At 44.4% G+C, this 12,810-nt stretch overlaps 2 protein-coding genes across 2 annotated transcripts in view; both read right to left on the bottom strand.

Annotated features, from left to right (window-relative positions):
* The window catches only part of gpr158a (G protein-coupled receptor 158a), a 51,515-nt gene extending 49,431 nt beyond the window's left edge, over positions 1-2,084 (bottom strand). The window contains exon 1 of the mRNA XM_060044828.1: positions 171-2,084. Within this exon, the coding sequence (XP_059900811.1) occupies positions 171-1,042 (872 nt within the window). The 5' untranslated portion in view covers positions 1,043-2,084. The remainder of the gene's footprint in view (positions 1-170) is intronic.
* A 1,772-nt stretch (positions 2,085-3,856) lies between these two features.
* On the bottom strand, positions 3,857-8,531 carry LOC132452286 (patched domain-containing protein 3-like). The gene is made up of 4 exons (XM_060044829.1): positions 7,774-8,531; positions 7,483-7,604; positions 6,479-6,624; positions 3,857-5,890 (listed from the first exon to the last, which is right to left on the bottom strand). Exons 1-4 carry the CDS (start codon positions 8,491-8,493, stop codon positions 4,122-4,124), a joined length of 2,757 nt encoding a protein of 918 aa, XP_059900812.1. The 5' UTR covers positions 8,494-8,531; the 3' UTR covers positions 3,857-4,121.
* Between the last annotated feature and the right edge of the window lie 4,279 nt (positions 8,532-12,810).

Raw genomic sequence — 12,810 nt, 5'->3', positions numbered from 1 at the left:
AGAGCTTGCAAAGAATAAAACGGTTAAGTGTCATATCTGTCCCCATACAGAGCAGTAAACTTGTAAAGTGGACGGATATGTCAGGCTACCAGCTAGCATGTGTTACCGTAGAAGTAGAGTTGCTTTGACACAAGTCAAGTTGCCCAGAGGCCATGTTGGTTGGGTCCTACCTGAAGTCTGGCGCCAGGCTGGCCTTGAGGCCGTAGAATCCAGCCGACAGGGTCAGGAGCCATCGGGGGACGAAGTTCCCGTTCTCACACTCCAGGTACGGGGCAGACCACTTGATGTTGGTTTTGTCTGGAATGAAACTCTCGCCTCTTTTCAAAGAATTGTCCACAGACGTGAAGTCTTGACTCAACACTCGCTTGTGAAAATTGGGCATTTTCCTGTTCTTCACGTCATGGTACCACTCGGTCTCCACCGTGCGGTCCTTCAGGTGCTGCTGGGCCGTGGCGGAAAGGTCCTGCAGAACGATCTCCCCGCCCGCCCGGGTCGCCTGAAGAAGCACCGAGGGCCCCGCGGAGGACGGCTCCGTGTTGAACGTGACCACCGCCCGGTGAATTTTCGGGTCTCCCTCCAGCACGCTCCTCACCAGGGCATGGTACCACTCGATGTCTCGCCGCAGACTCTGCTCCCTGGACCTGTTGGCCTGGAGCATCATGTTCAGGAAGTTTGTGGCGTGCACCACCGTGTCGAGCACGCTGCCCATGGAGGGATGAGGGCTCGCGTGTGACCTTGCCCGCAGAGAGGTGAGCTCGTATCTCCGGGAACAGTTGGCGTGTTTTAAAGTGCTGGAATCCCCCGTGTGTAGGAAAGCCGTGACCACCTTCGGGAGATGCCCACCGGTCTTCTGCGCGCGCTCCGCCGCATCTTTGGGGGAGCGGAGGGCGCTGAGGTGCGCGAGGCGAGGGTTGCTCCCAGTGCTGTTGTTCGCTGGCCGCCGTCTGACATCGCTCTCGCGCGCGGACCATTCTGCATATGTGTGACTTAATCCAATAACAATTCCCACTTGCAACAGCAACGTGAACCGGAAAACAGCCATCTCCCCCCCACCCCCCCCCACCCCCCAGTTGTTCAGAGCTGATGGGGGGAACTGGTATCAATCCGGGCGATTCCTCTCTAAACCATCATTTCTAGTGATGGATCAGCGAGCCCCAAGCTACGGTCCTCCACCAAGAAATCTATAATAACGTTGGAAATGGGCTCGTAAATTCCTCTGTTCTTCTTCTCCTCCTCCCCAGATGTCAGATCTCGCGCTCTGATGTGAGTATGCGCTTGACGGCTGTGGCTTCTCCGATCGTCTCGCGTTTCGTGTGCGATCCAAGACACCAGCAAGACTGACCTGCCGTTCCGCCTGACGTCTTCAGCGGGTTAGATTGTGATGATGAGTGTCTCCTACATGGAGCGGGTTTGAGGGAAGTGAGGGAGCGGTTATTTGGGTAGGAGTCGAGTCAGGCTACTTCACACTTGGATGACAAATACACTCCGCCCTCCTCCGACACAACAAGCAGTAACTAAACAGCGGAGACACCGCTGAGCCCGTCTCCTTGATTATCTTATAGGGCTCGTGAAGTGGGCTTGATTCGTGTTTGGTCGTTTCTGGTGTCAATCACGATGTCGCCTCCGCGTGGGGGTTCGACGGAGCGGCCGAGGAGCTGTCCGGGGCTGAGGGCTTCGTTCAGACTCACGGGTCGAGGTTGACGATCAGGACGATAACAACTCCGATTAAAATAAAATGCGATCGTTTGTTAAAAAAAAAGAAAGAAAGCGAAGGTTGGCGGGATATGCGAGGCTTTGATTACGGATCGGATCGAGCCACGACTCCTATTCCTGCGATCCCGCGATCAAGCAGGATGGAGAGACATCGGAAATATGGTCTTTCCAGCTCCTCGCAATTACCGCTGCAGTTCATCGGTGTGTTGTGTATGGAAATGTGAAGGCTTGTCTAGGCCTGGCGTCTAGCTGTAGTGATGCCTGGATGGCTGGTGGACCTGGTTATTGGCCGATATTACACAACATGGTTGATGACTCACCATTATTCCATTTATGAAATGAAAGCCTGTATTTTTTAGTACAGGTGATATCGACTGCAGACATCGATGATGATTATTGTGATGATGATGATGAGGAGGAGGAAATGTTCAGTCCACGAATACATTTTTCTAAGGAAATACTCCAATGCTTACATAATTGCTTTGACTTGCATACATCAAACATTAAGTTTATTCGTCATTTCTAGTTGAATTATAAATGATTATGACTAAATCACTATTCATTTGAACTTTCTAATTTATATCAAGCTATATATTCAGACCATAAGCACATTAACCTTTCAATTAATGCAAATACACCTGCCAAACACAAACTGAATTAAATTGTGACTTAACACCACTTATTGTTAGTGTAACAAACCCATGCCTTTATCTGAATTATGCCAGCATGTTGTAGCCTACGCTATATTTCATTATCTTGTGTTTTTCCAACTTTTCACCTGTTGTCTTATACGTTATGTTTTAAATTTTACACTTGAGTTATCTGGAAAATAATACAAAATAAATGCATGCATATTGACTGCTTTGGTTTGGTCAGGGTTATGGTCCAACGTATTTGAACATGAACATAAATTAAATATCAATTCATAAAATAACATATCATATTGAAACAGAGCCATCTACAGTGTAAATGGGATTTCGGTCTGAAGTACACTTTTGATCAAAATGTGATAAATATTTCTGTCCCTGAAGGATTGAAGTGAACTCTGGCAGTATTTTTTATTTTCTTCTCTTTTCTCTATTTTTTGTAAGTTTCTCCCAACAAATAGACACAGCGCCCAAAAGGTTTAGTCAGACTGATATCTCTGAAAAAAGCTTACATTTACGACCAGGCCATGGTCTCCAAACCAGTCCAATCCTGTATTATTTTGCAAACATCCCCGACACCTCGATCTGGCATCAATCTGTGGACCCCAAATTTAATCGGCGTGTGATTCCGATCGGAAAACTCATTTATGGTTAGGAAAAGGCATTGGGGGTTTGTGGATTTGTGGACTCTGTCTCTCTCTCTCTCTCTCTCTCTCTCTCTCTCTCTCTCTCTCTCTCTCTCTCTCTCTCTCTCTCTCTCTCTCTCTCTCTCTCTCTCTCTCTCTCTCTCTCTCTCTCTCTCTCTCTCTCTCTCTCTCTGTGTGTCTCTCTCTCTCTCTCCCTCTCTTTCCCTCTTTCTCTACCTATTTCTCTTCATCCCTCATTCCACTGCTATCTCTCTGTCTTGGTCTTCCCCTATCTCGATCTTCCTCATTTCCTCCCTCCTCTCTCTATTTGTCCCTCTTTTACCATTTTCACTTTCCTCTCCTTTTGTAACTGCTCATGCCCCTTTTGCTCTTTCTCTCTCCCCACCATTCTCTTTCACCACCCTCTCCTTCACTCATCCCCCACACTCACCCCTGCTCTCTGTCTACCCCATCACCCCTCTCACCCACTCCCTCCACACCTACTACTGTCTCTCACTCCCTCTGCTGGAGAGACCCCTCTCTCCCGTCACGCTGGGTGAACGGTCGTCCGCTCGGTCGACAGCCGTGACGGAGGCTGACAGACCCCTAGTCAGCCTAGCATCTGCCTGGCCACCATCCATGCATTTCACCATCCCCGTGTGCTACCATCCGCACACATGAGGTGTCCCGTCTTTACTTAAGCCTGCCATACTGGGATCCTGGAGGGACCCCTGATTCTATAGATTGTCCAAAGATTATACAGTTTTGCCGTTATGATCAAGATGTGAAGGGGAAACAGGATCCACATATTTCTATTATGCGAGTGTTACTTAACACTGAGACATACTGCAAGGTTAAATGTTATACATATATGCGTTTATTCAAATTTCATATTCATGCACCCGTTGGCTATTAATATGACTTACCACTGGTTACCAAGCCAGGCCGAGCTCGGCCTACCGACTCAGTCTAATGACAATGTAATAATAATAAATAAATAAATAAATAAAAACATTAAACTTTCACATCACTGCATTGAATGTTGTCTTTCAGATTTGACCCAAAAGTCACAGTATAATGTTAGGGTTAGGGTCATAATTAAATAATGGAAATATTGACGTATCAATTATATACATTATGGACAGTCTGGATCATATTCCAAACATGGATGTTTGTGCTGACCACTTCCTATTACGTAAACATTAAGCTGTTGCTTATGGACTTTGAGGTTTTCTTTCCAAATCATTATATTTCTGTGGCACTGTTCGAAGTCTTTGTTGTCATATGCATATTGCAGGTCGTCAGGCCTATTGCTGTCATGCATTACGTTATGTGCCGCAACACTGTCCTTCACTTCCTGTTTCTCCTCATCCTTTTCTGATGAACAACAAGAGAACAGCGTCAAAAACACCGGGAGGAAGGTGATCCCGTGTAACAACCCAAATACCATCACCAAGGTCATGATCTTAAAGAATGTCCTGAAGATATGGTTCTTGGACGCCGCCAGCACCACCACACCCAGAATGGTGGACAGCGCGCCTTGCATGATTGGATAGCCGAGCATGAAGAGCGCGTCCACCATCCTGCCGTTGGCACTGGGCTTCTTGCTGGAGACAAAGCAGTAGGAGATGTGCGCGGAGAAGTCCACGGTGAAGCCGATGCACACCACCAGGATAATCATGGAGACGGTGTCCAGCTTCACGCCCCACAGAGCCATGAAGCCGGTGACTCCCACGATCACCGAGCCGATGGAGACGGTGACCCAGATGGAGCAGAGCGGGTTGGGGATCAGCAGGAGAGAGATGACCAGCATGACTGCCGTGGTCACCCCGATGTTCAGCACTGTGCTGGGGACGATCACGGCGTACTGGTCGTAGTAGATGAACGCCGGGTGGAACGTGATCAAAGGGGCCGCCCCGCATGTCTTCATTTTCTCTTCCAAACCGTTCATCATTTTGATCTCCATCGAGGAGTTGGAGATGTGAACTGTTTGGATGAAGAAGCGCGATGCAGGAATGGTTCCTCTCGTGATGTTCACATCTTGCTTGAATTCCGGCACTGCCACGAAAAACTTTGGAAGGTTTGCCATGAAGCTTTTTTTGTTGTTGAGGTTGAGATTCATTTTCTTTCCGAAATGTTCGTACGCGTCCAGCCAGGATGTGTACAACCTTTTACTTACAAAGTCCAACTCTCTAAAGTCGTCAGTACATTTCCGGAGCTCTGAACGCTTTGTCGTGTCCCAATATGGAAAGGGCTCTCTCACAACAAGCATTACATTTGGACCAAAACCTGAAAAATATTTCCTGTCCCGTTCATAGTAACTAATGACATATGAATCATCGGCCGCTAAATCCTTAAGGTCTATGCCCTGCTCTACATGGAAGCAACCGTAGATGCTTCCAGCAAGGTAGCCAGCATATATCAGGATGACCGCAGCCTTAGCCCAAGGTTTGGTCAGCAGCGGACCATAATAGTTCTTGAAGAAATTATTTACAGGTTGAATCTTCTCTGCTCCAGTTTCCTTGTCGTAGTCTCCTCCCACGCAGCACAGGGTGTTCCAGGAAGAGGACTTAGCCGGGGCTTCGGTCGGCACTTTCATGTAGGTCAACCAGTGTCCGTTTCTTTCCTCTCGTCTCCCATTCAGAGCCATGAAGGCCCCGAAGAAGGTAATGTTGTAGACGTAGCAGAATATGATGGCCGTGCTCGTATACAGACAGAAGTACTGGATGGAAGGGAAGTCGGACATGAGGCCGATGTAGAAACCAAGCACGTCGGTGAGGGTGGTGATGGTGATGGACATTGCCGCCTCCTTGTAGGTGTGTGCCATTCGCTTGGGAACCGAGTCCTTGACGTTGGTGTTTTGCCAGTTAGAGACCATAATGAACATGTCGTCAACACCGATACCTGGAATGGGAAGATCAAGGCAAAGCAGTAAAACATCATGTCTTCTCAGGTGGCTAACATGACATCATAAATAAGGGCTTGTTTATGAAAATGCTTACAGGCTCTTCACAGATGTGTCATAGTAGGGCAAACACAAATTATGGGTCTGCTCAGTACCAGGGCGCATGGTCCATGGTCAATGTGTGATATCTTCAATAGATTTAGTCTACTTCCCATGTCATGGTACTTAAAAACAGCCGGCTGATTATTTGTGTTATGAGTGACACCAGTGTTTGTTCTACACTCTATTATCTGTAGCGCATGAAGAGATTTCTTAGTGCATAGAGCTGTTGTTTAAGTGCAATCCTCTGCCAATAATATCAATGTCACAGGCGAAGTTCGCCTACTTCACCTCGCTAAATAATGAATATCAGTCGGCTTCAAAGTATGTTCGTATGTACTGGACCTTTATGAGACCTTTCAAGCGATTTTTATTTGATACAAAAATCAGTCATGGTCCCACATGCAGGTCATGCCACCAAGTGGAGTCCTGAGCCCTACGATTAGAAACACTGGTGTAGGCCATGGGCGTGGAGAACTGTTCCTCACCCAGGATGAGGAAGGGGGAGTTGGCCACCGTCATGACGAAGGGGACACCGGCGTAGAGCAGCAGGCCGAAAGAGGACAGCACGGCGAGGCCAGCCGAGAGGACCCCGATCAACGCCACCCACACCTTGTTCCTCACATTGTCCAGTCTACACAGGAGACGAGCAGATAGCACAGTGACAACCATCCTTCCACATATGAACACATGGAAACCGGGACTCATAACAATCTAACTATTGAGGCTACCTCGAAGCTTGTTGAAGAGTGGAAACAAGATGATGGGAAATCATTTATCCTGACATAGAGGTAGACCTTTGTTTACTCATTCAAGGTTAGTTTTCGACATGGGCAATGCACATTAATAACCATGAAAATGTCAATGTGCCAGAATTAGCTGTTTATCTATTGTCCATCGGCCGATGTTGACAGGCCACATGCACCTAAAAAAACTTAACTCATAAGAACTAAAAGAACTATACCCATCTTTGTACGAGTCAAAATATAAAATGACCCATTACACATAAAACATACACCTAAGGTATAACAAACAAATGGACATAAAACACATAAAACATATACTAAAAGTATAACAAACGGCAAACAAAATTAATTAAATTATCCAAATAAAATGAAAGAAAGAAAAGTAGAATGGGGCACGGATGGTATACATACGACAGTTACCAGATAAAACTGAGAAGTAGAGTAGTTAGCGGTGTGGTAATGTGGTTGTTTTTCTCAATGTTGACAGGTCTGGCTACTGATTAGCCACTTCTTATTGTTCAATTTGAATGAGCAACATGTTTGATTGTCTCTGATGTAAGATGGTGTTGTGTACCTTGAATAGTTCAATAATGCATACCTTTAAATGATTCATGTTTCTACTAGCTATGTATACAGGTGTGTAGTCCTCATTATACACCTGGGCAATAAACAGTGAGAGGGCTTGCACAGATGTCAAGTAACCTCAGACGTTTGTTCCTCTGTTTGACCCCGGATGCTCCCCTTACCTCAGACAAGAGACCACAGAGAAGGTGATGGCGAGGGCGTAGGTTATGGAAAATAACGGGATCCCGTCAGCGGTCAGTTTGTCAATCTCCTCTTGTTTGGACTGGGATGTGTAGTAGGAGACCTAGGTTTCCACATCATTGATGAAATATGAACAAATACAAATTTGTAAATGGTTAGAGAATAAATGAAATGCGTCAAAGGCCTTGGCATTGATTCAAAACAATCTTGCCTGAGGATTTTTTCTAAATATATCTGTGTTATCTATTATTCCTTAAATGTATTTCACATACCATAACGTTTTTGTACCCATGGTCATTCAAGAAGGTTTTTTGGAACTGCTGAAGCCATTTTTCCACCCCTCCTTTGTTCTCCAGGAAGTACACAAACTTTACGGCCTTGGCAAAGTCGATGACGCCGTTCTCTTTCCTTCTCACCCCGCCAATGGTGGAGCCCAGAAAGGTGTGCTTTGAGGGGGCTGATGAGTTGTGCACAGGATAGAAGATGTCCATGTGACCGATTTTGCTTGCGTCATACTCGATGATCTCAAGAAGGTCGTTTGGGACGCAGCCACCATTGACCTTTACGCACAAGGTGACAAAGGTCCACTTGTTTTCCACAACAGAGACGCTCTTGACCTTATGGTCCAGCTTTATTATATCTTCAAAGGCTTCTTTGGTCATTATGTTGGATTTTCCTTTGGCCACGGCGATGATGGTGGCGTAGTGGCCTTCGCTGACCAGCCTCTGGCTGGAGAACTCTGACTTCTGCCTCGGAAAGTATTCTTGGACAACGGCTCTCGCTTTTTTGGAGGGTCCATCTCTCGGTGTGAATTGCAGTTCTATGTCGTTGTCTGTTCTTTTTTCAATGAAGTAAAACCCCCCTCCCAAAATGAAGGAGACCACCAGCGGAACGATGAAGAATCCGATGGGATAGGAGCCAACAAGTCCGCCCAATTTCTCAAAAAGTCGTGAGAGCGGCCTTTCCATGCAGTCTGTTCTTCTGCAGCCCATCCTGTGAGTAGCAGTGAACCCTGCGGTCTGTGGATTGAAGAACGATTTGAGGTCATTTTTATACCGTTTTTGTCAGTGTCACATGACCTAAACATTGTGTATTATATACCTGTCATGTGATTGGGGGGAAACGTTGTCGCTTTTGCTTCATCCATTGTGATTCAATGGCTTAGAGTAATTATGCCAGTGGATCAAGGGCTTCTTTTAAGAGCACTTCCTGGAGAATAAAAATAAACACTTTTGTTTGTTTAAGGATAAGCTCAGGGGTTACTGCAGGGCAAAACTCAAGACAAAAAAGTCCAGTTGTTAATGTTTAGCCTTGAGACCAGGGCCGCTGCCGCTGTTTCGGTGGGGGGGGGGGCCTTGGTGCCCTACGCACTCTGCGTACTCTGCGTATAGGGAGCGGCGGGCCTGCTTGAGACCACAGAGTAATGGAACACTCCATTAAGAAGAGTGCCTTTGGTCTTGGCGTGTTAAGAATTTGTTGTCAATGCTATGTGACCTAACTTTCTCTCGTCGCCTTGGCAATTTTAAAATCCAAGCCAATTCCATAATGATTAACATGGTGTTTCCTTGGGGAAGCAGCAATGAAAACTAAAGATGAACTCGGTGAGACTTGGCTGTTATCTTTGATCTGTTCTCCTATACTATCATTGAGATGAATGCTGTTTAGGTCTCAGAAACGCGTTGTCACTCATAACGACTCTTTGCCCATACGGGAAACCAAAGGAACCGCTGTATGTCAATGTTTACTGTAATGTATAGTAATGCTCTTAAAAAGTCCAGTTCAGATTACAATAGCAGGGAAGGTATGCCAATAACCTCAATATCTTCATCACTTCAACAGTTATCAAACATTTCTGTAAATCCAGGCAAAACTAAAGAAGTACGTGGTATTTGAGCATAGTTGAAACCCTGAGGGAAATTACAGTTGTTTGATAACTTCACTCAGGTCATCTGAAAGCAGATGACCTGAGTGAAGAATAGTGTTTACAAATGGACTGAACCTTTCTAACCTCTAATTAATAAATAAGATCTAACAACAATGTGATTCATGCAAAACCAGTAAATCCACAACCGAGAGTTGAACGACCTGTGTCTATTTCCTGAACTCCAGCTACCCTGGAAGAATCAAGAAAACACTGATTTAAAAGCCAGTGTTATAACTAAATAAGGCCTGTGTGAAATATATTAATAGTTCATGTCTTCAGGAGTGGGCATGCCAAGTTTGAAAAGGTGTGATTCCTGCTATTCACAGGTTTCTCGTGAATAGCAGTGTGAGACTGTGTGACTGTGATAAGAGACCTATGTAAATAAGCCCAAGGGGGTTTGACGTCAAGAAAGGAACACGAAACCAGTAGAAAACAGAATAATAGTTTATGTATGATGCATGGGCTTTGTGTGCACGCACTGCTCACTGATTAGTCTTGAACTTTACCAGAACTTAGGTTCTGCACATGGTCGTTTCTCTTTTTCAATGTCTTTTTATGAAAGACAATACATATTTTTACCCTATTTTACTCCTGTGTAATACGCTTGGGGCATTTTGGGACAATTCCAGGGTCATCTTTTGTCAAATGATGTGAAATACCATATTTTTTTGTGTTTAATTACAATATTCATTGTTCGATGATTGGTTTCGGGTCCAATTCATTTTTCAAAGACAGTTTTCACTTGATCATTCAAGAGAAAAATTAAATGTTTACTCAGTAACAGTTGGATGTAGAACTACTTCCCTTAATTTAAAACATAAATCAAGGTCCGTTGTGTTAAATCAAGGGTGCCATGTGAGAAGGTGAAATCCTCCCCCTTCTCACTGTCTCGCATTAGAGTAATTATTATTATTATTATTATTATTATATTGTGTGTGTGTGGGGGCATGGGGGCGTGACCCCTTCGTTGTGGATCACCGCGCCTCACAGTGGCTGGGTAGCATGAAGGACTCAAATGCTTGCATCACCCGCTGGTTCTTGGCACTGCAGCCATTTCGTTTCACGGTGCAGTACCGAGCGGGAAAGCAGAATACTGTCGCAGACTTTTTGTCTCGCCATCCTGTTGGCGAAACTCCGGAGGTGGTGGGAAATGTGAGGAGGTGAAATCCTCCCCCTTCTCACTGTCTCGCATTAGAGTATTATTATTATTATTATTATTATTATAGTGTGTGTGTGTGTGTGTGTGTGTGTGTGTGTGTGTGTGTGTGTGTGTGTGTGTGTGTGTGTGTGTGTGTGTGTGTGTGTGTGTGTGTGTGTGTATATATATTAGATTGGGCTGGTGTGAAGTTAGTCTTCCGTCCCGGTAGGGGGCAGTGTGGTAAGGTAGCTTTAGGTAAATGTTCCCCCAACTAATGGTCTGGCCCATATGGCCTTGATTGGGCCAATTGGCATTTCCCTATTTAAGGGCTGCTCATTTGGTGTTTGGAGGCTGAAGGTGGTGCTGGTTTGACGTGAGGCCAGTACAACGTGAGGCCAGTACGAAAGACGTATGTTTTGGTTATGATATCCTATGTTATGTTATCTTAGTTTTTGTTTGCTGACCGATGCAGTCATTTCCTTTTTCATTTGGAACGTTGCTATATTTTTTGTGAATGTTTTGGAGAGATTAAAACTTCACTTTTTTCTTAGTCCTGAGTCCATTGCCCTCATTTCAGCCCACACTCGCAATTTCCAGTTGGCCGTATGTATCCCAGATACGTGGGGCGACCACGCCGGTCCCTCACAGGCCACTTGCGGGGAGATTGTAGATTGCAACCAACGGAATCTCTCCCATAACCCTTCCCTTTCCAAGGACCATGGTGGCGTGGCCTCTTCTGTATTGTGTAAGGTGCCAGTAGGTACTTCCAAAATGATGTACGCGTCTACTACAACATCGAGTAGCGAAGGATCCCGTGAAGAGACTCTTTGATAGATGTATTTATTGTAGGTAGACATTTTGTCTGTAAATATCAAAACTATAGGTCATAGCTTACAAGTTAAGGTGATAGTTCATAGCGTTTTTTTTTAGCTTAAAATAAAAATGGAACCTAAATACTAAGCTGTTTAAAAGCTCAGCAGTTAAGAACTCCTCCGAGATGAGAGCATGCTTAATTCAGTTCAGACTTGTTACCTTTTTATCCGCTGTGTGTGACAGCTGGTGGTGTGTGTGGGCGAGCCAATCAAGTTGGCATGTATTATTCCTTTAATGTATAATTATTAATGTATCATAAATTTCAAGCATTCCTTATTCATATGTATAGCTTCTTTCATACAGCTATTATTGAATACAGCTGTATTTTACTATTATTATCAATTCTTGGCTTCCTTATCTATTATAAATGTAACTTGTATGGGTTGGTCTTTTCACCTTGGTAACACTAAAGCCCCCTTCACATGATCAGGACTAAAACGCTCTGCGATAGTGTTCCCATGAAGCCCCCTTCACATGATGAGAGGCAGAGCACAGCGCCGGCACACGTCATCAATGTACAGTAGCATATACAGGCTTTATGAAGATGAATGGACCGACCAATAGATCTTTATTCTTCCCGAGGCGAGTTCAAGAGCAGTCTGCCTCATATGTCCTGAGACTGTGGATTTTATATATATATATATATATATATATATATAATCTGTACACGATCAATATATATTAAGTGTAAAATCAACTACTACAGAGCATGTTTCACTTTACTTTAATAATCCAAATTATAGTTGATATGCATATGCAACTGAAAGGCTACAGACAGCCACTGTCATAGGACATGTTAAGTGTCGGGTTTCATGTTGGTGATTATCATGTGATACTTATTTGAATACTTGACGTCACACAGTAGACATTCATTTGAAATATTATTATATCCTATTCATGTGTAAGACAAAGTCAGTTGAAGATATGTAGAAATGTGATAGAACTTCAAATCTCATCTCAAAGATCATCGGACACAAAGTTAAATCTCACTTGACACAAATGAGATCTGTGACACGATAATGGACTGAAACATTTCATCATAGTTAATCTAATATCAACACACCAAGCAATATAAACACAAAACTACCAAAAAAAAAATCACATTCTAGATCAAATATGTATCAAAAGGCTGATCCTTCAGAAATCTGTTCGTATGCGCAAGATTTTTATGCACCCAATAAACCGCTAAACTCGTAGTTTCCAAATTATCATCAACAGCAGAATGGAATAAAATACGCTTGTATATAAAACAACAGTATAAGAGCCTACGTGTGACTGAAGCTCAATAAAGTGTCACAGGCATATTGCAGCATATCGCTCAAGTCATCTGTGTCATGTGATAAAATGGTGTCGTTCAGTGAATCACTCACTTCT

Source organism: Gadus macrocephalus, chromosome 23 (genome assembly GCF_031168955.1).
Source record: "Gadus macrocephalus chromosome 23, ASM3116895v1".
NCBI classification, from domain to species: domain Eukaryota; kingdom Metazoa; phylum Chordata; class Actinopteri; order Gadiformes; family Gadidae; genus Gadus; species Gadus macrocephalus.
Note: the sequence above shows the minus strand (reverse complement) of the source record. Positions and strands in the feature narration are given on the sequence as shown.